We start from the raw sequence: 26,357 nt of genomic DNA, 5'->3' as shown, positions 1-26,357 counted from the left end.
AGTGAAGCAAAACCTGGTTAAAAAAATTAACCAAGGCAAATCCTGTTTGGGGTGCCCTGGGTAAAAAAGTGAATAAAAAGGGATTGAAACTATTGAATGCCAACATAGGTTAAAAAAAGCTTTTTAATATTATTAAGTAATATTAAAAAATACAGCTAGGTTTAAAAGGGGAATTGACTGAAGCAAAACCTGTTAAGTAAGCACATGACCAAAAACTATAAAGGGGTACTAAGAAAAAGGCTTTTAAAAACATTAAAAACTAGGTTTAAAAGAAAATGTACTAAGGCAGTGTAATAAAAGTGAATAAAACGTATTAAAACTAGTCAATACCAATGTAGGTTAAGAAAAAACGAGGTTTAAAAGGAAAATTGACAAAGAGAAAGCCTGTTCGGTAAGCACAGGGTAAAAACTCTATAAAAAAGTGGCTAAGAAAAATACAATAAAGCTCAGGGTAAAATTAAAAAATGTTTACCTTTGCAGTCTTTTTGTAAAACGAGGCAGCTTTTCTGGTTTAACCCTAGTAAATAAAACACATTAAAACTAGTTAATGCCAATGCAGGTTAAGAAAAAACGAGTTTTAAAAGGAAAATTGACCAAGGCAAAGCCTGTTTGGTAAGCCCGGGGTAAAAAAGCATTCAATATCAGTGTAGATTAAGAAAAAAGAGCAAAGATAGAGAGCACGCGGCGGAATCAGAATGAGACAGAGAGAGAAGCAGGCAGAGTCTGTTTAGTAAGCACAGGGTAAAATAGCATTCAGAATCAGGGCGGGTTACAAGACAAGAAAAGCGAGGAGAGAGTCCGCTTTGCAAAGAGCAAAGATAGAGAGCACAGGGTAGGATTAAAGAGAAAGAGAGAGAATTGTTACCTTTGCCCATCTTTCTGTAGAATGAGGGAGATTTCCTGCTTCTGACACTCTCCGGCTTGTTATCACCGCTTTTGGATCGGCCCAATCAGAGGTGGTTTTACAACAGCGTCATAGAATTCATTTTCCTGAACCAACCAATCCTAGTGTTTTAAGAGTTTAAGCAAGAGCCAGCCCCCTCCTTTCCCCCCTCCCCTCCTCTCTCCCCCCGCCCTTTTAACTGTTTTTTTCTTATCTAAAGAAACAGACCCCTAGCATTTTCCCGCCACGTAGCCCTTTTACAAAGAGTTTTTATAAAAATTAAAACCATAAGCTTTTACTAATACACCATTTTTTAACACATGTTAAAATTACCTTAAGTTTTGCAAAGGAATAAAAAAAACACCCCCTTTGTATGTGTTGTAATAAAAAGTATGCAGAAGCACCCTAGGTTTTTTAGTAACAGGCGGTTTATATATTCCTTATTTTGTAAACCATTAAATTAGGAAGACAAAGAAGCAAAGCGCCTGTTAGCAAAGCAGCCTCTGTGAGTTAGTGAATCAGAGATAAGAAGGCTGCTTCTTTTTCGTGCTTTTTAACAAACATAAGTTACAATTACATTGTTTTGCAAAGGGAAAATGACTGGAAAAGACAAACCTAAGACACAACCCTTTTGTATGTGTTGTAATAAAAAAGGAGCAGGCAGAAGCACCCTAGGTTTTTAGTAACAAACGGTTTATAAACCCCTTATTTTGTAAACCACTGGATTAGAGAGAAGAAGATTGTTTTTTTCCCCATTTAACAACAAAGAGAGGTAAAAGACATGCCAAAATGAAGGCACAGTCCTTTGGTATAGGTGTTTTCTTAAAAAAAGAGCATGCACAAACAGTTTAGGATTATAAAAGTAATGTATAGTGACAAAAAAAAGTTTTTTTCCCTAGGTTTTAGACTAGCGCTGCTTATTTTTTAGTAAAAACTGTGAAGCTGCAGCAGAGCCCTGCTCTGCTCTTATCTAATCAACCAGACCCTGTAGCAGAAGCTGAACAACACATAGCAAAGCAGTTTCTGTGAGTCAGCGAATCAGAGAGAAGAAGGCTGCTTCTTTTTCAAACTCTTTAAAAAGTTACATTAAATTTTGCAAAAGGATAAGGACTCGAAAAAACAATTTTTTGTATGTGTTGTAATAAAAAAAAATTATACGGAAGCACCCTAGGTTTTTTAGTAACAGGCGGTTTATAGTCCCCATATTTGTAATCCAGCTGCCTTCCCCCACCCCAACTGTTTTTTCTTATCTAAAGAAACAGACCCCTAGCATTTTTTTTGCCACGTAGCCCATTTACAAAGGGTTTTTATAAAAGTTAAAACCATAAGCTTTTACTAATACACCATTTTTAACACATGTTAAAGTTACCTTAAGTTTTGCAAAGGAATAAAAAAACCAATTTTTGTATGTGTTGTAATAAAAAGTATGCAGAAGCATCCTAGGTTTTTTAGTAACAGGCGGTTTATAGATCCCTTATTTTGTAAACCAGTAAATTAGAAAGACAAAGAAGCAAAGCGCCTGTTAGCTAAGCAGTTTTTGTGAGTTAGTGGATTAGAGAAAAGATTGCTTTTTTTACTATTTAACAAATAAAAGTGAAAAGGAAACCTGCAGACCCATAGCCTTTATTTAGGCATAGGTGTTTTAATAACACGTAAGTGTGCAAAAACAGTTTAGGGCTATAAAACTAACGTGTTGTAACAAAAAAAGGTTTGTTTTTTTTTTAATTTTAGGCTAATGCGAACCATTTTAAAGTAAAAACAGCAGGCTTTTGCTGCAGAGCGGCTGTTAGCAAAAACAGCCTCTGTAAGTCAGTAAATTAAAAATAAAAAGAACAAAACATAAGAAGGTCTTCTTTTAAAGCAAAAAATAGCCAAATCAGGTATTAAAAAGCATACTAACTTACTTACTATTAAAACTAAGCTTTTTAACCATTAAAGTTTAAAAGCTAAAGTGTGTAGCCAAAAACCTTTCCTGCCTTTTTTAAAAAACCGACTAAGACAGCCACAGCCCCCCACACCCCCTCCCACCCACCCCTCCGCCCTTATCTAAACAGCCAGAGCCTTCAGCTTTTTTTTAAAACCTGTAACAAAAACTATATACCGTTTTAAAATGTGTTTTTAAAGTAATACCTATTTTTTTAACTTACTAACAATGTAAAATAAGTTTTGTAAAAGTTTAAGGTGGTTTATTTTTAAATTAGCAGTTTTGTTTTAAAAACCAAGGCCATATAACAAATTTAAAAAATACAGGTTGCAGTTTTTAAAAACTTTTTGGTTACAAAGCTGTAAATAGGTATATTACCATTTACAAAGGCTTTTTATTAACTGTTTAAACACATTTACTATAAAAAATAACATTGTTAGCCATTAAAGCTAAAGTATTTGGCACCCCCCAAAACTACACCCGCCTTTTTTCCTAGAAAAGTGCCCTTTACACACCCTGTTTTTTTAAAGAAAAGCCTTTCTAAATATTATTTTTGGGTGTGGGGGGCAAAACCTTTTTTTTTAAAAAAGCAGGTTTAAACCTATAAATAGGGGGAGAAAAAACTGAACAAGGCTGTTAAAGAAATATTGCTAATACAAGACTTCTACCGTTATGGGGAGCAACAACATGGTAAGAAACCTTACTATAATTTGTATGGGCCGCCAAGATATTATAACAGCGTTATGCTTAGTTAAAAGCCAACATTTTTTCTTTTAAATAGGACGAGAACATTTTTCTTGACATTCCAGATGCTGTGCTAGAAGCTTTAAATTTTGGTAAGCCAATTAATATGCTACAGAAGTATAATTTATTTTTAAGAAAAGAAGGTTTTAAAAATTTTTATTTTTTTAATTTAGAACAAGATGGAAGTCAAAACCACCCAATAGGTTTTCCTGAAATTACAGACGAAGGTGTGAACTGTTTTTTAAATATGTGGTTTTTTTTAAAATTGACGTTGGAAATAGTGTGCATTTTAGGGGTTTGTTTGTTATTGTTAGGGAAAAAAACCCTTAAAGGTTTTACTGTACAAAAGCTGCCGTTGTACAGCCCCAAGGGGGGTGTAAACTAAAAGAGCGCTTTATTTTGTACATTATACCTAAACGCGGTTTTTAAAATATATATATTTGGGGAACATGTTTGTTGTTGTTAGTAAAAAAAAACAAACCTCGTGCTAAAAAACATTCTTTATGTGTATCGGCAGACTTATCAAGTGTTATTCCTCAAGAAGAAATGTTGAAGGGAAGAGCGCTTAAAGGGGCCAAGAAATTTCCCTCTGAGGCAGCTGCAGTTGGAAGCAAGGGTATTAAGCACACCGATTTTGAACAGCCCTGCACGTCCAAATCCCTTATTGCCCAAAGCCCGCAACCTTTAAAGAGAGGCAAAAAATTTCCCTCTGAGGCAGCTGCAGTCGGAAGCAAGGGTATTAAGCACACCAATTTTGAACAGCCCTGTACGTCTAAATCCCTTATTGAACAAAACCAGCCGGCATTAAAAAAGGCCAAAAAGTCTACACCTAAAACAGCATCCGTTTTCAGGGCGGGGAGAAAGGGGCTCAGACCCCCCGCTTTTGAACCGCCCAAAGCTACCTCTACAACTTTCAAAAACCATGGTAAGCGAGGCGGAGGCGGTAAAGCCCCTCGTTTTCAACAGACCTATGCCTCCCCGACCCAATCAGCTTTAAAAATAAACAACTCTGTAGAAGGAACCGTGTCTAGGGGTGGGTTCGAGCAGGGTGAAGAAGTTAACCCCCAAGCTCTCGGAACCCGCAAAGCCCTTGCTACAAATAACAATTTTCCTGTAGGGTTGGCCGCATCAGTCGCTGCTTGTAACGAGCTGTTTAGTGTTTGTTCATCTTTAAAGCGTTTAATAGATAAAAAGTTTTCAAAGCTAATTCTTGAGGTATTTCAAAAACAAAATTTTCCAGAAGAAAGGGTTGTTTTAGACCAAAAAATAGCAGACACCCGGGCAATAATTGAAAAGGTGGAAAGCGCGTTAAAGGGGGAAGGAAGAGGGTGACTACACATGAAACCTAAAAATGTAAAAAGGGGTTGGAAAAAAAATGGAAAAAATCTAAAATGTTAAGAAGGCTTTTGGCAAAAAGAATAAAAAAATCCAAAGCTATTTTAAAAAAACAACCCCCCAACCAAGAAAGGGAAATAGACCCTCCCACCCCTTCTTCTTCTTCTGAAGGTCCAGATTCCCCCGCTCCTGATACACCACCACAGGTGTATTTGGAGCATGTAAGACACTGGATAAGACCCCGAAGAGAGTTTAACGCATATGAATATTTTCAGGAATTTCGTTTTGCTAATTTGGACAGAGTAACGGGGTTCACAGAAGCCATGGCGGCCATCGACATTGCTATTCAAAATTTGCTAGATGATATTAATAATCAGGTGGGTCCTGAAGATTTTGTACAGCTACGCTTAGATGCCCCGGGGCTAAATCACCCGCTCTTTTCTTTACGGAGGCCTTGGGAAAATTTAAATGCCATAGATTTTTTAAATAACATCGTTAATGTGTTGCAAAGTAATGCAGAGATTGTGGGGTCCGGAACTTTACGCCTGGTTGTTACAATTTTTAGAAACAGGCTTGGTGGAGTTGGGTCTGTAAGACCCCTAAAAACTATTACGTACAGTAAAATTATTGAAAAAAAAAGAAAACATTTAATTGATTTAAATAATCAGGGTAACAACTTATGTTTTGCCGGTAGCGGGCTGGGTCTTTTATCAGATAAAAAACTTACAGATGCCCAGCTGTTAGAGGGGGCCAAACACCTTCATCAGGAGTTGGGGTTTTCGGACCAAAAAATGATTAGCTTGACAGACGTGAGCTCTTTCGAAGAGCTCTTGGGGGTAGCTTTTACCGTTATGTATTATGAAAATGGAAATTGGTGTTTTTTTACTACGGGGGGTGTACAGCGTTCCCAAACTGTTTTTGTTTTGTTACATAACAAACATTTTTACGGTACTTTAAATATTAAAGCCTTTATAGGCGCCCCGTATTTGTGCAACTACTGTTACGCTCCCTATAGCCACAAACACCAGCACGCCTGTAAAAACCACTGCCGTACGTGTAATAGCGCCGAGTGCCTCGAAGTGGCCGGTGAAAAAAAAAGATGCCCCAGCTGTAAGCTGTTTTGCAGGTCTGACGACTGTTTAGAAAGGCACAGCGCTTTGGCGACCAGCGGTAAAGTTGATTGTAAAAACAGAATTTTTTGCGATAAATGCGGCTTCTACATGGTTAAAAATCACCAGTGTAGAAGCAAAAAGTGTCCCCAGTGCCATCAAAAAACCGACAACATAGAGGGTCACGAGTGTTATATGCGTAATATTTGGTCTCCAGAAGAGGGAAAGGATTATGTGTTTTATGATTTTGAATGTATGCAGGAAACGGGGGTACACGTGCCAAATTATGTTTATGCTTTGCATTTAAATAAAGAAACTAGCTGGGAATTTAAGGGGGAAGAATGCATTAGCGAGTTTGTTTTAACCTTTGTAGACAAGCGCTTTAAGGGATACACTTTTATTGCTCATAACGCTAAAGGTTACGATAGTTATTTTATTCTGAGGCAGTTAATTAAAGAAAAAATGGCTGTTAGCACCGTAACGCAAGGGGGAAAACTTATTTGCGTGACGGTGGTAAACTTAGCCATTAAATTTATAGATTCTTTAAATTTTCTCCCCATGAAACTTAGCAAGTTACCCAAAGCTATGGGGTTTGAGGAAGCGAAGGGGTACTTTCCGCACTTTTTTAACACCGTTAAAAATCAGAACTATGTGGGACCTATGCCCGAAATAGAGTACTTTGGAGTAGACTACATGATGCCTGAAGAAAAAAAAGAATTTTTAAACTGGTACCAGCACAATCGCCAAAACAGCTTTGATCTTCAAAAAGAACTACGCTATTATTGTCAAAAAGATGTTGAAATTTTGCGAGACGCTTGCGACCAGTTCAGAAACGAAGTTATAAAAATGACAGAAAAGCAAATTGTTAAAAACCCCGGAAAGGATAATGAGGAAGTGGTTACTAAGTGTACAGAACCCTTTCAGCACCTCACATTGGCCTCGATTTGCATGGCCATGTACCGGTTTAATTTTTTAAAGCCGCAAACCATAGCGCTTTTGCCGTTAGACAATTACCACAAACAGCAGAAGAGATATTCCACGCCGGCCATTCAGTGGTTGATGTACGTAACCCACACTGAAAATATTTACATTCAACACGCTTTGCAGGGTGGCGGGTTTAAAACTGGGTCCTATTTTTTGGACGGTTACGCCATTATAGCTGGTAAACCCACGGCCTTTGAATTTAACGGGTGTTTTTTTCACGGGTGCCCCATTTGCTATTGCGAAAATGATTACAACCCGTGGCTTAAGGCAACCTACCGACAGCTGTACAACCGAACCATTATTAAGGCTGAATTTTTAAAAAGCCAGGGGTTTGAGGTAAGGACCGTGTGGGAACACGAGTGGCAGGCCATGCTAGCAAACGATAACCGGGTGGAAAATTTTTTACGAGAAAAAAAGCTGCCACAGCCTTTGGTTCCTAGAGACGCCCTTTACGGTGGTAGAACAAACGCCATTTGCCTTTATTACAAACCGCAGCCCGGGGAGCAGGTTCATTACTACGATTTTACCAGCCTCTACCCATTTGTTAACAAAACTAAACAGTACCCTGTGGGACATCCCGTTATTGTGTATGAGGGTTTTGGGGATATCGGCCAGTACTTTGGCATAGCCAAGGTTAAAGTGTACCCTCCAAGAGGTTTGTATTTTCCCGTGTTACCATACAGGGTTGATGGTAAACTAATGTTTCCCCTGTGCGCCCTTTGTGCAGAAACTAAACAAAAGGATCCCTGCGGGCACAGTCAGGAGGAGAGGGCTTTAACAGGGACTTGGTGCACAATACAGTTGGTGTAGGCTTTAAACAAAGGGTACAAAATCGCTGAAATTTATGAAGTCTGGCATTTTAACCACTCTTCAGATGCCCTGTTTTCAGACTATATTAAAACACACCTAAGACAAAAACAAGAGTCCTCGGGGTTTCCTCACTGGTGTACGGACAAGCTTAAAAAAGAACAGTACGTTAAAGAGTACCGTGAAAAAGAAGGTGTGTGTCTGCGTCTAAACAAAATTAAGGTAAACCCCGCAAAAAGACAAATTTCAAAGCTGTTTTTAAATTCCTTGTGGGGAAAATTTGGTCAGTGAACAAATTTGACTAACACTAGTATAGTAACGGACCCGGACGAGCTCTTTAAGTATGTTTTTGTACCTTATTACGATGTGTCATCGTGCGAGTTTATCGATGATGATACAGCCGTAGTGTCTTGGAAGTACGCAAAAGAACACTGTACCCATTCCAGCAACACTAACATGTTTATAGCGTGCTTTACCACCGCTTATGCTCGGTTAGAGCTCTACCACTTGTTAGATCTTTTACAGCAGCGGTGTCTTTATCATGATACGGATTCTGTAATTTTTGTAAGTAAAGAAGGGGAGTGGAATCCACCCCTAGGGGATTATTTAGGAGATTTAACTAGCGAAATACCCCCAGATGAACACATTGTGGAGTTTGTGTCCGCGGGACCTAAAACATACGGGTACAAACTGTCCAGCGGTAAAACCTCTATGAAATTAAAAGGAATCACACTTAACTCAGGAAACAGTGAAAAAATTAATTTTGAAAGCTTAAAAGAACTCGTCTGGGATTACCCGGCGGGAGAGGACCCAAAAGAAATCGTAATACAGCAGCCAGGAATCGTAAGGGTAAAAAAACACTGGTTAATAGAAACAAGAACTCTAAAAAAAACCCAAAAAGTCATTTACGACAAAAGAGCCCTCGAGGAGGCTTTTAAAACTTTGCGGTATGGGTATTAATTATTATGAAAAACCACGTTCAGTTTGTTCATTCCTTTTCCTGTTTGCTTTGTGGGCCCTCAAATTCTGGAAAATCATATTTTATAAAACAGTTGTTAGAAAATGGTCATAAACTGTTATCATGTATGCCTGAAAATATTGTGTGGTGTTATAGCTGTTGGCAACCGCTGTATACAGAGTTACTGCAAAAATTTTCATGTATTACATTTTTGGAAGGTTTACCTAATACTTTTAATGATGAACATTTATTTCCTAGTAATAAAGTGAATATGGTTATTATAGATGATTTAATGGAGTCTGCTTCTGAAAGTGGTGAAATTGAAAAAGCCTTTACAAAATACATACACCACAAAAACTTAAGTATTATGTACATTGTGCAAAATATGTTTTGTCAGGGAAAAAAAACCGTACAATTAATTTAAATACTAAATATATGGTTCTTTTTTAAACCCCCCGCGATAAACTACAAGTCACCACTTTGGCCCGGCAAATGTACCCTGGTAAAACACAATTTTTTTTGGAGGCTTTTGAGGACGCTACCAAAAACCCCTACGGGTATCTGCTGGTGGATTTAAACGGTTCAACGCCCGAAAACCTCAGGTTAAGAACAGGTCTTTTCCCCCCAGACTGGCCCTGTGCATACACCTTTAAAAAAAACCATAAAAATAGTTATTTTTTATTAATCCTCCATTTTAAAAAAAATCACCACCCTAACAAACATGTCTTACCATGTGCAAAAAAACCTGGCTCTTTTAAAATTTCTTATCAAAGCCAAGCCGCCTCAAAGAAAGGCTATTCTCTGTACGGCGTCTGACGACCTAGTAGCGGCCATCTCAGAAATAGCGCTTAACACTTTAAAAGGAAACATTCCTCTAAAACCTCGACAAATAAGCATCCTTAAAAAAAACCGAAAAATTATTAAAAAGCTAAGCGATAAAAAGCTATCCCTAAAAAGAAAAAAGGTTATTGTAAAACAAACCAGTTGCTTTATTGGCCCTTTGTTAAGCTTTGCACTCCCCCTGCTGTCAAGCCTTTTAATTAACAGATAATGGAACATGCCAAAAAAATGTACCTTGTTCCTAGCCACCAGTTAGAACAAATAAAGCGGGCTTCTAGCGGTGAAGAAAATATCAGAACCACAACCACTCGCCAATTGGATTCAGAAATGAAAGACATTCTTCAAAGAACCGGTTTATCCGACTACGAAAAGGCTAAACTTTACGAGGCGGTCCTGCAAAGATACCTGGTATTGGCCAAGCGTGGTGAAATGGAAAAGACTAAAATAAACCTTTTTTTTCCCCCTGAGCAAGAGCAAGAGCAAGAGGAGCTTCAACCTCCTAACGTTCAGGGGGATGTATCGGACTTTGTTATTCAGGAGGTGTTGGAGGGGGTAAATTCTCGCTATAAAAAAAAAGCTGAAATATTGTTAAATAAGCTTAAACAATGTAAAGATGTGTCTTCTTGGGCTGATAACGGCCGTTTTGTGTACCGGGGGAAGGCAATTGAGGGGTCTCACATGCTTGATTTAGTCAGGGGGGTAACCAGCTCTTATTATTTCGCTAACAAGAGGATTCCTAAAGGATGGCATGTTTTTATGAAAGCCTTGGCAGAGCTAAACGTGCCTACGACCGTCGTAAGGCATGTTACCAATAAACAATTTTTAGAGCGTCTAAAAATAGGGCTAAAGCCGGTCAAGGCCACAAGTAACACCGCCCCTTTTAAAAGCGTCCCTGTTAAAAAACGAAAAATCGACTGGTTAACAATGTAAAATAAAAGACGTAAACAAAATTAAAAATTTTGTTTTATTGATGCACCTCTTTAAACACAAGACAAGATAAACACGTTTGAACATGTTGAAACATGCTTAAAACAGGTCTGGGCATGCCGGGTCTTTTTCCTTTTACAAATCGCACCACCAAGCAGTCATTTTCTGGTAAATCATCGGAGTACAATTTTAAAATACAATCAAAAGATAAACCCTTATTACGTTGTTTTTTTTAAAAAAAGCAATGATAACCGCAGGTTACAGCTATGGGGTCCTGTAGTTGTCTCTGATGAAACACAACCTTATCACAGTTACGGTTTAAAAAAGTCATAATAGACTTAGGGAAAAAGTTACTGTCTGGGGAAAAACCGTAGGAGTCAAAAAACTCGCCGGGCCCACGTTTCGGTAAATAAAGGGCCAGCCAATGTTCCCCAGGTAACTTATGGGGGTGGGTGTTAACAATAAGCCCCAAAGGCCTTCCGGACACAAAACTTTTCGGAAGCAAATCGCTAGAAAAAACATCTAAAAAAGAAGGGTCCTTTGATAAAATATCTCATAGCTGCACAGTGTTCATGATTACATATAGTCAAAGAGAACGTTTCCTCTATGATTTACTTCGAGCATGTTATCAAAAACCCCATACACTATCATGTTAACCGTAGAGGGCAAAGCCGTTGCAAACCGAATTTCCGCTCTCAGGTTTCCAGTTTTAATTAAAGAATAATGGTCGGCGCACTCCTGATCCGGGGTCAAATCAAAGGCGTACAGCGTATAGCCCCGGGCAAATTCATCGCGGTTAATTAAGAGCTATCCATCTTTTACATATTTTCCAGTAGCCTGCACGAGCTGCATGTACTCCCTCACGCAGTTTCCATTTTCAAAATCGGGTTGTAGGGGTTTTGCTGGCACCTGTTCGCCATCCACATACAAGGCCACAAAATTAATGTTATAATGTTTAAAGTTAAAAGGGTTTTTAACCTAGCTGCCGCTGAAGGCGTCGTTATCTATAAAACCGATTACTAGCTGCTTGGGTAGCTGCCCCCAAAAAAGGTTTTCCTGGTTACTGACACGACTGCCGGCCGGTATGCTAAACACCTTTTTGCTTACCCGGTCTACGGGATACTTAGCGTTGGCGGTCATTAAAGCTTCAGCGTGCCCCAAACGAACCCCCAGGGTTACTTTTACACGTTTTACAAACAGGGACGCCGAAATAATGTGTACTTTATAATTCTCGTTGGCAGTGCCGCTCATGAGGCAAAAAAATCTTTGCTACGTGTTAGTTTGATTTTTAAATCCACGCCGTTTAGCAGTAGTTTTTCTTGAAAAAACAAATCGCTGTGTAAAGGTCCCAACAAATCCAGCTTCCTGCTGCCGGTCGTTAGTTCGGCCCTGCGTATAAACCCCTCATTGGCCTGGCCGACCAAAAGGGTGCTTTCGTGGCCCCCTGCCGTGTCTTTATAAAATCCGCCTGTCGAAAACTGAGTAGCGAGGGTGTCGTGGCTGTAGTTTAAAATTAGCTCTATTAAGGCTCTGTAAGGGTAACAATTGTTGCTCTGGCTAATAAGACGATCGCCTAAAGTAACATCCAGCTGGTTAAAAAGAGTGGCGATGGGGTAGTTTGTTAGGGCCACCGGGGCATCATCATCAATGTCTGATCCGTCTTCTTTTATCACCTTGCAGCACACGTACAGCAGCGTGTTGTTAAGGTCTAAGTAATGATCCCCATGTCCCGAAATAAAAAATTCAAGAGGGGCGTTTACCGTTAAAGCGGCCAAAGGAGGCACCTCTACATAAAAGCTATTTTCAATACTGGTTTGTGTGGGGGCTATTTGAAATAAATCCAGCTCCGATTTGGTGCATTCGTCAGAGCCACAATGAATAAAAGCCATTTTAAAATATATCCCTTTTATCGCGGGTAACGCGACGCTTCCTCTTCTTAGGATGCCTTTTTGGTATATGGCTAAGACCTCTTCTCACAGCTTTTTTTTTTTTAAGGGTCTAGGTGGGCCTTTAAAGGGCTGGCGCAACGCTGCTCTTTTTCTTCTCATTACCACTAAACCGGAACCTTCCTGTGCTCCTATTTTGTTTATAACTGCGCTAGACACGTGGTTTACGACGTCTCTGGTTATATTTTTCGCGGCTGTTTTCATGTGGGGTTTAATAATGTCAAAACCTCTTTTTAAAAGTGGCACGGCTTTTCTAAAAAGGCTGCGAAATATTCCTCCTAAACCTGCCCCGTACATAACGGGTAATCCTTGATATCCTGGTAAGCCATAGCCAGCCTGGGCCTTATAGTAGTTTCTATACAAAAAGGGGTCCCCGTAGTTTTTCATAGTTACCATTCTTCAGCTTTTTGGGGCCGCAAATGTAGTTTAACAATTACCTTTCCAAAACTAAATGAAACGTGTTTATTTTGATCCGTCTTTATTTCAATAGTAATGGTTCCGATGTGCTGCTTACTTACGGGGACGTAATGCGGTTTGTCATACGTTATTGTAACAAATTCGTTGTTGCTACCGTGGATGGGAACGCAGCGCAACAGCGGCACATAGTAGTCCCCCACTAACTGAGGTTCCACTATGTCGGTGTACACGTATAAAGAGTTAAAACCCCCCGTAATGTCTGCGGGGTACGGTGCAATCCTACATGGATGATTTGAAAGCATTCCCAGTATTGTTGCCAATTTACCACCTGTGGAAAAAAAGTACTTTCCATCGTTTGGTTTTAGCTGAACCCTTCTAGTCACAGGGTTGTAAATAACGTAGGCATTTGGTTTTTCAGCATCTTTGTCTATATTCTTGTTGATGACTTCTATTAAATGGTGAATGCTCGAATAATAGCCGGCAACCATGTAGTAGGTTCGAATTTTTTTTCCGATGCTAACGTAAATGCTGTATCGAAAAGAAGCGTGTTCCAAGAGTGACAATAATGAATTTCCGATAAAGCGACATCCCACCGCCCTATTAAATTTAAAGGCTTGGCTAGTTGTATTGTAAAATTGGAACTAGTATTTTGAGGAAAAGCCCCCGCTGAGGCGTTGCTTGGTAATGTCATGTAAAAACTTTGTTCAGTCATTTTTTTATTAAAGGTCCTGCACTTGAGACGCTTTAACCCAACTATTAAATTTTTTAGGCCAACCTTTCCATTTTACAAAGAAATATTTGTTTCTTCCCCAACCTTTTTTTTTTAAATTTTTTTCTACCTTGTAAAGGCAGTCCTGGTTAGGGTTTACTTTTTGTAATTCTTCAGGATAAAAAGACCCCACAACTTCCTCCCCTTCATAATCTTGTAATGCATACACCGGTCTTTGTCCTCTTAATAAAACCCCTGACACGATAAATATTTCATCGGTAAAGGTTTGCTGATAGCCCTTTTCAAAAGTGCCCTTCGTTTTAGATACTCTTACGTGATCCCCTTTTTTAAAAACCACACGTTGCCTCTTTATTTTAAAACTACCCCCGTAGACGGTTTTCCACACGCTTAGCGCATTAGCTTGTGTCACGTCAATTGGGCGCCCTCTGATAGTTCTGTGATAACTTCTGTTGTAACCGTCTATGAAGGCCTGCAGCACATCAATGTAGCGAAAGGTGTTACGGGCGGTAAAATACCTCCACATTTTTTATTTTAAAGTTCTGTTAAACCTCTCCACAATTCCCGCTTTAACTTCGTTATTGGTAACAAAATGGTGTACTCCATATTGCTTAAACAATTTTTTTAAAGCTTTGTTTAAAAACTCTTTTCCTCGGTCTGTTTGTAATTTTTGAGGCACGCGCCCCTTTGAAAAAATAGCTTTAAACGCCTCTGCCACCTCTTTTCCTGTTTTATTTTTTAGGGTTACCACCCAGGCGTATTTAGACAAAATATCTATCACTGTTAAAATATATTTACGGTTGTCATTGTCTTTAGAATAGGCTGCCATATCAACCAAATCTGCCTGCCATATCAATCAAATCTGCCTGCCATTGCGTATCCACATTAGACACCACTGTTTTATTTCTTTTAAATTTAAGCCTTGCAGGTTTATGTAAAGCGTAAGCATCTTGATCCGCAAGCCAAGCAGAAACCTGCTTTTTGCTTAAGCTTTTACGGTGTTATTTAGCGGCCTGAAATAAGGGTGTTATGCCCCCAAAACTACCAACTTTTTCGGGTGAGTAATAAATTTTCTTTAGCAGCTTTGCCATGCTTACCCTGTCTTGCTTTAAAACACTGTATACACAAAAGTTTGTTTCTGCTTTTGTTTTTATTTAACACAACAACGTTTATACACATTTTACTTTTAAAGCGGCAGTAAAGTAATATACGATACAATTACATACATTTTTAATGGTTAAGCAAAATAATATAAAAACTGTGATACAGTTTTTTTTAACAATGCATTTTAATTAATATATATTTTTTGAGCCTCTAAGGTCACAATCTTGCATGTAAAAAGTTTTATAATCCATTTGGCGAACCCTGCTACACACCGCTCGGCCAATATAGGGGGCCACCTCTTTTGACAGGTCTACCAGCAAGGCCACCGGGTCAGATGATTTTCCAACCTCCCTAATCATTTTAACAACTTTGGTTATAGTTTCAGTGGTTATGTTAAGCTTTTTCAGTTTGTAGCCTTCAGCTATAATTACATTTACCAGCTGGGCCGCGTTCAGTTTAGAAGAAATACGTCTAAGCTGGTAAAATACTTCTGAGCGATCCCAAAAGATAAAAGGGTGACTAAAAGGGTTGGACTTATTTACAGCGCAGGCTGCACAGTTTTCCAAAGTTGTTTTTTTCAAACAGTGGTAAAAGGCTTTTACTACAACAGCTCTAACAATATCAACCATAACTGCATCCTCTTTTTCTTCACCGCTTTTCTGGTCACTCTCTTCACTTTTTACATACTTTTTTTTAACATCTTGCTTCACACAAAAACAACAGGTACATATTACGGCTGTTCTGCTTAGAGGCCGCCTCTTTTCATCCTCTGAAGATGTCTGTTAAAAACATTGTAAAAACATATTTTAAGTTTTTTGATGCAAAAATTTTAAAATAAAAAAGCCTAGAGTTTATTTGTGCTACCTCGGTCGTACCCTCGTCTGATTCTGAATTACCATCATCCTCGACTGACGCACCGTTGAACCCCATATCATCTTCCTGTTATTAAACACAAAACATATAGTTTTATTTTACCACTCTTATATATGTTTATATTTATATATTTTTTAAATTATTTAAGTAACTTTTACCTTGTCATGTTCTTTGGGTTTTACCATTGACACCCCGTTTGTGTTCTTTGTTTCTGAATCACCTTCGTCAATCATAGTTTCAGCAGCCTATTATTAAACCAACCGTATATTAACGCTTAATTAGTGTCATGCACATATATATATATATATATATATATATTTCAAATAAGTTAAGCTGTCTTTACCTCCTCGGGTGTTTCTATCTCTGCAACTGTTGGCAGTTTGTTACACACCAAAGCAGTAATCTTGTACGGCCCAGGCTTGGTTATCTGTTAAAAATCAAAAGTCATTTTTTAAAAGTGTAAATACAATAATTTTTTTTTTTACAACTAATAAAGCTTATACCATAACAATATCGCCATCTTTCCACAACTCGGGGTCTATCGGTTGGTTTTCAACATCGCTATCCTGCGGCTGTTCCTCGGTTGCCATGTCCTCATATATAGGCTCTTCTTCCATTCCCCCCTATAAAAACAAAAAGATTTAACCCTTTATTTTTATAGAACATTTTGTAATTTGTTACAAAAAAAAAAAGATTTACTTCTGCCTTTAATTCTGTTTTTTCCAAATCTGACAACAAATTTTTTCGCACTTGATTTTTTACAAACGGCTGTGGCTCCTCTTTTTTCAGTTCTCTTTCAGAATAAAACACAGGGCTCGACAACAACCCTTTCTCGTTGGCAAAACAACTGTAAAGGAGCCTTCTTTTCTGAACACGGTCTGGCGCACCCAGGGGCAATTCCGGCTTCTTGGCTTCTGTAGGTGTTTTGTACAGGGACATGCCTTTGTGTTTAGTTTCTCTGTGTTGAAAAACCCGCTCGCAAAATCACGTGTTTTTATACACAAAAACACATGCTAATTGGTAGAAAATAACCGGTTTTTAAAAGGCTCTTGCTTAAACTCTTGAAACACTAGGATTGGTTGGTTCAGGAAAATGAATTCTATGACGCTGTTGTAAAACCACCTCTGGTTGGGCCGATCCAAAAGCGGTGATAACAAGCCGGAGAGTGTCAGAAGCAGGAAATCTCCCTCATTCTACAGAAAGACGGGCAAAGGTAACAATTCTCTCTCTTTCTCTTTAATCCTACCCTGTGCTCTCTATCTTTGCTCTTTGCAAAGCGGACTCTCTCCTCGCTTTTCTTGTCTTGTAACCCGCCCTGATTCTGAATGCTATTTTACCCTGTGCTTACTAAACAGACTCTGCCTGCTTCTCTCTCTGTCTCATTCTGATTCCGCCGCGTGCTCTCTATCTTTGCTCTTTTTTCTTAATCTACACTGATATTGAATGCTTTTTTACCCCGGGCTTACCAAACAGGCTTTGCCTTGGTCAATTTTCCTTTTAAAACTCGTTTTTTCTTAACCTGCATTGGCATTAACTAGTTTTAATGTGTTTTATTTACTAGGGTTAAACCAGAAAAGCTGCCTCGTTTTACAAAAAGACTGCAAAGGTAAACATTTTTTAATTTTACCCTGAGCTTTATTGTATTTTTCTTAGCCACTTTTTTATAGAGTTTTTACCCTGTGCTTACCGAACAGGCTTTCTCTTTGTCAATTTTCCTTTTAAACCTCGTTTTTTCTTAACCTACATTGGTATTGACTAGTTTTAATACGTTTTATTCACTTTTATTACACTGCCTTAGTACATTTTCTTTTAAACCTAGTTTTTAATGTTTTTAAAAGCCTTTTTCTTAGTACCCCTTTATAGTTTTTGGCCATGTGCTTACTTAACAGGTTTTGCTTCAGTCAATTCCCCTTTTAAACCTAGCTGTATTTTTTTAATATTACTTAATAATATTAAAAAGCTTTTTTTAACCTATGTTGGCATTCAATAGTTTCAATCCCTTTTTATTCACTTTTTTACCCAGGGCACCCCAAACAGGATTTGCCTTGGTTAATTTTTTTTAACCAGGTTTTGCTTCACTTAATTATCCTTTTAAACTTAGTTTATAATGTTTTTTTCTTAACCTACATTGGTATTGAATAGATTCAATGCTTTTTTATCCTGTACTTAACAAACAGGTTTTGCCGTAGTAAATTCCTTTTTATTCACTTTTTTACCCAGGGCACCCCAAACAGGATTTGCCTTGGTTAATTTTTTTTAACCAGGTTTTGCTTCACTTAATTATCCTTTTAAACTTAGTTTATAATGTTTTTTTCTTAACCTACATTGGTATTGAATAGATTCAATGCTTTTTTATCCTGTACTTAACAAACAGGTTTTGCCGTAGTAAATTCCCTTTATAAACCTAGTTTTCAATATTATTTAACTTTTCTCTTAATCCACCCTGATATTTAATACACTTCCCCTAGTCAAACACACACACACATTTTTTCAAAATGGCCGACAGCGCCAACCAAAACGGGGGGTGGGAAGGCGGGACATAAGCCCTAAAAGGGGCGTGGAAACCTGTCAAAATTGCATGGTGATGAATACTATCGAGCTTATTACTACTTGTCACCATCCATAAAATTGCTTCAGCCTTACAGGTTCCCAAGTGCAAAACTAAACATCTCTTCAAATCCAAGGGAGTGGAGATCAGTCAGTTTTCAGAGTCACCCCCCATAAAAGAACCATGTTGTGGTACATACTGGCCCCATCATGTGGCCATGGCCTTTCCCTCCTCTCTGTTAAAAGTTTTGGTATTTTGCACAGAAACTCTCTTCCTTCAGGAGAGGCCTGGGAACCAGGGCTGCCAGCCAGACAAATACCTTTAAGAGGAGGCGTAACCTGTCAAAAAATGATCTCCCTCCTTCAGTTCAGTGACACCCTGAAATGTTACTTATCCCAGCAAAGCCGCAGGATTGAAAGCAGCTACATCAAGCCCCTGTGTAGCTCGCAGGAATGAACACAAACACTCCCTTGTATTTGAAGAGATGTTTAGTTTTACCCTTGGTAAATTGCAAGACTAAAGGGAAAATTAGTGGTTGTGTCAGATATAAAGAATGAAACATGAAACAATCATCATAGATATGCCCATAGTGACTGAAAAATATTTCTATATACTTCTTATTATCATCAGTGTATTATTTTCTCTGCCATCTAGACAGTGACTAGGCCTTGACCAAAAAATTTGGAACTTGACAAAATAATCAACTACCCCTCGTTAAGGTAATGTACTTGACACCCACTCGGGTGTCTCCACGCAGGTTCAAGTACTAACAATAGTGGCGCCTGACAGCCATAGCTTTTAATCGGGGCAATACATTGATACAAATTCCTGTTAAATCGTTTCTCAGCCAGAGTCCATCGCCCACATTCCTTAGGGCACTGGGCCACCATGTGGACATTTCATTTCCCTCCTCAATTTCACACAGAGACACAATTTCCTTTGCACAGATCCGTGAACAGCAAAACCTCCCTGTGTCTCTTGTCTGAGGGAATGTCTACACTACGGGATTATTCCGATTTTACAGAAACCGTTTTTTTAAAACAGATTGTATAAAGTCAAGTGCACGCGGCCACACTAAGCACATTAATTTGGCGGTGTGCGTCCATGTACTGAGGCTAGCGTCAATTTCCAGAGCGTTGCACTGTGGGTAGCTATCCCATAGTTATCCCATAGTTCCCGCAGTCTGCCCCCCCATTGGAATTCTGGGTTGAGATCACAATGCATGATGGAGCAAAAACGGTGTAGCGGGTAATTCTGGGTAAATGTCATCACTCATTCCTCCCTCCATGAAAGCAACGGCAGACAATCATTTCACGCCCTTTTTCCCTGCATTGCCCTGGCAGATGCCATAGCATGGTAACCATGGAGCCTGTTTAGCCTTTTTTCACTGTCACCGTATGTGTACCGAATGCTGCTGACAGACGCGGTACTGCAGTGCTACACAGCAGCATTCGCCTTTGCAAGGTTAAAGAGACGGTTACCAGCCCTATTGCACTGTCTGCTGCTTTGGAAATTGGTGATGATGATTACCAGTCATATTGTACCATCTGCTACTGTCATGGGTGCTCCTGGCTGGCCTCGCTGAGGTCGGCCGGGGGCGCATGGACAAAAATGGGAATGACTTCCCAGGTCATTCCCTTCTTTATGTTTTGTCTAAAAATAGAGTCAGTCCTGCCTAGAATATGGGGTAAGTCTACTAGAGAGCACAGCTGCTCCGGGTCAGAGCCCCAGATATCCCGCAGAAATGATGAGCTGCATGCCATTCCAGGGGGTGCCCCTGCAACAACCCCACCCATTGCTTCCCTCCTCCCACACCCCTCCTGGGCTACCGTGGCAGTTATCCCCCCATTTGTGTGGTGAAGTAATAAAGAATGCAGGAATAAGAAAGACTGACTTTTTAGTGAGATAAAATGAGGGGGAGGCAGACTCCAGCTGCTATGATATTCCAGGCAGAACGTCTTCATTACTCATTAAAGGGTCGGGGAGGAGAGGAGCACAGGCTCCTGCTGCTATGATAGTCCAGAATCTCCATTAGTCATGAAGGGGGGGGAAGAGGAGCTCAGCCTCCAGCTGCTATGATGAGGATGGTTACCAGCCCTATTGCATCACCTGCCAGAACTGAATCTCCAGGACACAAAGCTTAAAGAAGGGAATGACTGGGAGTCATTCCCATTTTTGCCCGGGTGCCCCCAGCCGACCTCACTGAAGCCAGCCAGCCAGGAGCACTCACAGGTTGATGATGAGGACAGCTATCAGTCATAATGTACCATACCATCTGCCACCAGGGAGGAGAAGGGAGAGGATGCTGCTGTTTAGCGCTGCAGCACCCCGTCTACCAGCAGCATCCAGTAGACATACGGTGACATTGAAAAGAGGCAAGAAATAATTTTTTCCCTTTTCTTTGGGGGGGGGAAGGAGGGGTAAATTTATGACATAGTCCCTGAACCACTGGCAACATGTTTTTGACCCTTCAGGCATTGGGAGCTCAACCAAGAATGCAAATACTTTTCGGAGACAGCAGGAACTGTGGGAAAGCTGGAGTCCTCAGTCCCCCCTCCCTCCCTCCATGAGGGTCCATTTGATTCTTTGGCTTTCCGTGATGCTTGTCACACAGCACTGTGTTGAGTCCCTGTTGTGGCCTCTATCTGTCATAGCCTGGAGATTTTTTCAAATGCTTTGGCATTTCGTCTTTGCGTGCCACGGGGCTCCCCGGGCTGCTCAGGCAGCAGCAGGTGAGGTGCGGGGTCGGGGTCTCCCAGCAGCTTGGGAGGGAGCAGCTGGGGCGCAGGGCATGGGCCCCCCGGCACCCCAAACATCGGCAGCAGGAGCGCGCCACGGGGTTCGCCGGGCTGCCCAGAGAGAGGCAGCCCGGGCGCAAGGCCCGAGTTCACCGGCAGCTCTGGCGGCAGCGGCCGGGGAGCGGGGCAGGAGTCCCCCGGCGGCTCGGTGACCGGCAGACGGGGCATGCCGCGGGGCCCCCCTGGGAGCGGCGATATGGCCGCAGGACAGGAGCCGCTGGGCGACCCCGGCGGCGCGCTGCAGGATCCCTCGGGTCGCCCGAGCAGCGGCAGGCAGAGAGTCGGGCCGGGATTCCCCGGCGGCTCGGGCAGCAGCCGCCCGCTGCACCGTTGGGGCGGAAGGTGGAGACTCCCCGTTGGCAGCAACCGCGTGGGGCAGGGACTCCTCGGCATCTCCACGCCATGCGAATCCCCAGGTAGCGCCCGCAGCAGCGGCTCAGGGCAGGGATCCCCCCGTAGCGGGGCTGGGCGGGGGTCCTCCCAGGGGGACAGGGGCTGGGGTGTAGTGGGGCACTTACTCGACCCGGGCAGCAGTTGGTTAGTGGGGGTCTCCTCCTCCGGCAGCGGGGGGTAGTCTCTCTGCAGCTGCTGGTGCTCCGCAGACGAGTCTTCCCAGGGTAGGTGTATAGACAGGTAGGCTCCTTGCAGCTGCTGGTCTACCCTCCAGGTGGGGCTGTGAGCAGCGTCTTGGTCCTCAGTTGTTGCGGGGGCTCCTCCGGCAGCATCCTTCCCAGCGGGGGGGCCATCAGAGTCCTGGTCCTTGGTCGATGGGGGGGCTCCTCCAGAAGCATCCTTCCCAGCGGGGGGACGATTAGCATCCTGGGTCTGGATCCTCGGGGGGACTCCTCCAGCATTGTCCGTTTCAGGAGCAGTAGGCCGGTGTTCAGTATCCTGGACGGGAGGAGCGGGTGAGGTTCTTCTGGTGCCCCTCCTCAGGGAAGCTGTAGTCATCTCCTTCCTCCTGGAAGTGGGGTCTCGAAGAGCTGGTTTTCTGCTGCTGATTTTTCCAGAGGAGGTGTCCAACGGGGTTTTTTTCCGCTGGCTTCTGGTGTTGCCATCCTTGCTGGTGGCCTGGGTCTTTGGAGCAGGCTTCTGCTGGGTTTTCCTAGTACTGGAGTGCGCAGGAGCAGCAGCTGTCCGCGGTAGTGTGTCTGTAGAAGAAAGAGAATGAGAATTTTCTTCCAAAGTAGCATCAGAACAGTGCATATGCAAATCAGCTGCATCAGTATGCAAAGTAGTCTCAGAAGAAGAATAAATCTCCAGACCAGCATCAATCTTCTCAAATATAGCTGCAGGAGATTCCATCATCAGGACACGGGTGTGCAAGTGTCCATTAAACAGAATTAAACTGATAAGAACAGATTTAATGTTTATTAGTGAATATTTGAAAATAAACGATACAGAGAGTTTAAAGCAGCAGTTATTGTTTCATCGGGGATATCATACAGACTATGGGGGAGGGGTCAGTATTTTGGTATTGGGCAGCATATACCATATACAGTCTGTCATGTCCCCAATGCGGGGTGAACGGTGGGTGAGATCAAGAGACAGTCGGGAGGCAGTGAGGGTACATCGCTCATACAAATAGGTTACAGACAGTCGTGGGAATAAAGGAGCGAGCTGGGTGATGAGGATAGGGCGACCCTCACATAGTGGAGTTTGGTTTGGTGGGTTCAGGGCTCAGGGGATAGAGTCCAACGGGGGAGTGTGAAAATCTCCTCCCCCCTTCGGGAGCACGGAGTCACGCCCGCTTACTCCTGGTATTGGCGGTGACCGGTGACGTGCTCCGTGTAGATGTCTCTGGACCATCTGATAGTGTCCGAGACCATCAGGCGTCTCATGAGCTGCGCGTAGCGACGGCCTACCCCACAGGCCCGAAGCACGCGTTCATTACAAGGGTCCCAGGCGCCCAGGGCCCCAACAATCAGAGCGTCCGTATAGACCTCGTAGCCCTTTGACCGCAGAGTGTCCGCCAAGGGGGTGTATTTTTCGAGCTTTCGGGCTCGGGCCTCGCGGAAAGCCAGGGTCCTGTTCTCGAAAGGAACCGTCACATCAACGAGGATGATCTTTTTTTGAGCCTCGTCCGTGACGACGATGTCTGGGCGCAGTGGGCTGTCGGTGCCAGGGACGGTGCGGTTGGTGACTTTTTCTCCCAGGTGCGGAGCGATGGCCTTTACCAGACGGTCCTGGATGGCGTTGTGACGCAGCTGCCAGGCTCTGGCGTGGGGCTTGCAGCTGCACAGGACGTGGGGCAGGGTCTCCATGGCGTACCCGCACTTCCTGCAGCGCTTGTCTCGGTTCCCGTGGCGGACGGCTCCGTTGAGCGGGACGCAGTTTAGTCGGGCGTGGTGTATGAAGCGCCAGTCAGCGAAGCGGATGAAGCTGCCTGAGTGGAGGAAGTGGTTGCTGGAGTCCCACTTGCTGGTGACCTCGAAAACCTTGCCCTGGTCTGGTTTTTTCTTCAGCGTGCCCAAGTAGAGCGCGCGTACGGCGGCCTTCAGTGACCTCTCCAGCGTGCCTCTGGCTCCAGGGCTGATGACGGTGTCCTCCGTCTCCGTCCGTGGTATCAGGACTCCTAGCTCCCGTCGGTCCTCGTTCCATACCCAGCGGCAGCCTAGTCGTTTCCCCAGTCGGCGCGTGGCATTGCGGGCACGGGTCCACAGTGAGGCTATGTCGCCTCTGTCTCGGGCGAAGTCACCGTCCATGGAGCCGCTCAGAAAGGTGGCCATATCTTGGCCAGAGGCAGCTCTGTCGATTCGCTTTGCGGTGGCGATGCGCAGGGCGGTCGTCGCGACGTTCTTTACCACGGCGTCCGGGCACGTCAGGAGGCGAAAGGCGTGTGTGACGACCGCGATATCGCAGAGGTCTCCCATGCGGGGGACGTTGGCGCCACCGTGCCGGTGAGCGATATAGACCAGCTCGTTGCTTGCTCTCTGGGGCAGGGACAGCCACTTCTTCACCAGTTGCCGGATGACGTTGTCCGCCTTGTTGAGGGGCACCTTTGCCACGGCGGATCCTCTCAGGACGAAGGCGATGCGGGGGATCAGGAACGTGTTGAGGGCATCGATTTTCTGCCACGGAGCCAGCAGGGAAACGTCGATCCTGGCGGCGTCCTGCAGGATTTCCTGGATGGTGTCCTCGGGGGTCTGCCGGACACGGAAGCCCGTCGGCGTGCCGAGGTGTTGGTACGCCTGCCCCTCGGCCAGGGGGACGACGGATTCACCCTGGATGAGGAAGTGCGTAGCCTGCACCGAGTTCTTCTTGCTGCAGTTGACATGGAGGGACGCGCACTTTTTGGCGTTAAAGCGGAGTCCCGTCCACTCTGCGACTCTCCCGATGGTGTTGAGCATGCCCTGGAGCCTCTCGGGGTCGTCCGCGATCAGGACTAGGTCATCTGCGTAGGCCAACACGTTCACTCTCTCGCCGTGTAGGTCGAAGCCGTCGGCGCCGTCGGAGATTGCCCGCAGGAGCGGCTCCATGGCGAGGCTGAAGATGATCGGGCTGAGGGGGCAGCCCTGCTTCACGCCGCTGCGGATCGGGATCTCGGCGGTTTCGCCTTCTACCGAACGGATGGTGGTGCTGCAGCCCTTGTAGAGTTCCCGGATCAGGCGGAGAAAGGTCTCCGGCATCCCGAACTCCCGTAGGGTGCTGAAGATGTGATGGTGGGGGATGGACCCGAAGGCGTTGGCCAGATCCAGCCACGCTATTGCGCACTGGTTGTGGGCCCTCCTGGTCGTCTGGAGGACGGACTGGAGCAGGAAGTTGTGCTCATAGCACCCCTCTGATGGCATGAAGCCCTTCTGGGCCGGGCTGATGGCTCCCGGTCGTCGCCCACTCCGTGATTCTGGCTGCCAGGCAGCTGGCGTATAGCTTGTACATTGTGGAGCAGAGGGAGATGGGTCTCCAGTTGCTGGGGTCGTCTCGCTCACCCTTCTTGTAGATGAGGACCGTCATGGCCTTCTTCCAGGAGGTGGGTGGCCGGCCAAAGATGCCGGAGAGCACATGGCAGCCGGGGTCCCGCTTTTTGAGGAGGCTGTAGGGGATGCCGTCTTTTCCGGGCGCAGTATTTTTGGTCCTGGAGAGCCTGGCCATCACCTCTTTGGGCGTGAAATCAGCCTCTAGGCCATCTGCATTGGTGATGTGGGGCAGCAGCTGAAGGCACTCTGGGCGCTGCACGTCGTTCCTGGGCTTGTCAGCGAATACTTCCAGGAAGTAGCGGTATAGGCGCTCGGGCAGGATCGTGCAGTATGCAAAGCAGTCTCAGAAGAAGAATAAATCTCTAAAGCAGCATCAATCTTTTCAAATATAGCTGCAGAAGATTCCATCCTCAGGACAGGGGTGTGCAAGTGTCCATTAAACAGAATTAAACTGATAAGAACAGTTTCTACACTTGATCTTAGCTCACAGAGAGCCGAGAAGCGATGCCGATGCTCTGCGCCACGCGCACACCCCCTGCCCCCAACGCTTTCTACCTAACCGTGACGAGCTCTCAGCCACGCAACGAACACCATAACTAGGTAACTCTAAGTGAGGCGCCCTTCCCGAAAATGACTCCAGTGGAAGGATTCAAAGCAAGAACTCCTGACACACAATTCTGTTAAAATAATAAGCGGCGTCATACAGAGGCGTCGCCGCCGAATTTCGGCGGCATTTGGGCGGATGCTCGTCCACCGGCCAGTACGCAGGTGCACTGAGAGGCCCCTGCGGGCGCCATGGCACCCACGGGCACCGCGCTGGGGACCCCCGAACTAGAAAGCCTCCTGAAGCACGGCTATCGTTTTGATTTAAATGGACTTGAACTGTATGAAGAATTGCGTATACTGTCATGCGTGTTGCCACATGCAACATCGATGATGGACATTGTACGGTTTACTCATACCAGCAAACGTGTTGACATATATCCTCAGGTGTACACTGCCACTCCTCTTCTGCCGACAATTCCTGTCACAGTAGCATCAGGAGAATGGAGGTTCTCCAAACTAAAACTCATTAAAAACTATCTCCGCTCTACAAGGAGTCAGGAACACCTGACTGGTCTTGCGTTTCTTGCAATCGAACAAGACATCACTTTGTCTTTGTCAACCGATGACATTATTCCTGATTTTGCAGCCAAAACAAGCCAGAAAGATTGCTTTTAATTAAAAACAAATCCTTCTTTCAAGACCCCTGCCTATCAATTTCCTATCAAATGTTGACAAATGAAAAAAATTACATTATTTGCATCCTTCTGTCAAACCAGAATTTTTTCTAGCGTGCTACTCCTTTAGTGCTAGTCCATCCGCATTCCAGTGTGCCGAACCACGTTAAACTGGTTTTAATAACATGCGTGTGTCAAGCTTTCCAATAGTGTAAGCTTATGTTTGTGTTGCTAAGAGCAAGACAGGCACAGGGGCACCAGTTTAACAATCCCGCCTAGGGCTGCCTAAATCAAAA

General features: G+C 43.4%; 1 protein-coding gene and 1 pseudogene across 8 annotated transcripts; one reads left to right on the top strand and one right to left on the bottom strand.

Moving 5' to 3' along the window:
- Positions 1-3,424: 3,424 nt before the first annotated feature.
- Positions 3,425-17,180, top strand: LOC115644208. Of its 8 annotated transcripts, XR_003998452.1 has the most exons (6): positions 3,445-3,497; positions 3,589-3,643; positions 3,725-3,778; positions 4,069-4,167; positions 16,652-16,791; positions 17,140-17,180. XR_003998452.1 is itself a non-coding variant. In XM_030548321.1 (5 exons), exons 1-5 carry the CDS (start codon positions 3,480-3,482, stop codon positions 16,672-16,674), a joined length of 249 nt encoding a protein of 82 aa, XP_030404181.1. In that variant the 5' UTR covers positions 3,445-3,479; the 3' UTR covers positions 16,675-16,988. The 8 variants fall into 8 exon arrangements, 3 of the variants coding, with proteins under 3 accessions (XP_030404181.1, XP_030404182.1, XP_030404179.1); XR_003998453.1 differs by lacking the exon at positions 4,069-4,167; XM_030548321.1 differs by lacking the exon at positions 17,140-17,180 and having other exon boundaries at positions 16,652-16,988.
- Positions 17,181-25,142: 7,962 nt separating this feature from the next.
- On the bottom strand, positions 25,143-25,347 carry LOC115644212 (annotated as a pseudogene).
- Between the last annotated feature and the right edge of the window lie 1,010 nt (positions 25,348-26,357).

This window comes from Gopherus evgoodei, unplaced genomic scaffold (genome assembly GCF_007399415.2).
Source record: "Gopherus evgoodei ecotype Sinaloan lineage unplaced genomic scaffold, rGopEvg1_v1.p scaffold_97_arrow_ctg1, whole genome shotgun sequence".
In the NCBI taxonomy this organism is placed as follows: Eukaryota; Metazoa; Chordata; order Testudines; family Testudinidae; genus Gopherus; species Gopherus evgoodei.
This window is presented reverse-complemented; position numbering and strand designations above follow the sequence as displayed.

Bases quoted from the DNA above. Each gene is read 5' to 3' on its own strand.
- LOC115644208 (XM_030548319.1), top strand. The intron at 3,644-3,724 runs GTAAGCCAATTA...TTTTTAATTTAG, and splicing joins GCTAGAAGCTTTAAATTTTG to AACAAGATGGAAGTCAAAAC. The intron at 3,779-4,068 runs GTGTGAACTGTT...GTGTATCGGCAG, and splicing joins TCCTGAAATTACAGACGAAG to ACTTATCAAGTGTTATTCCT.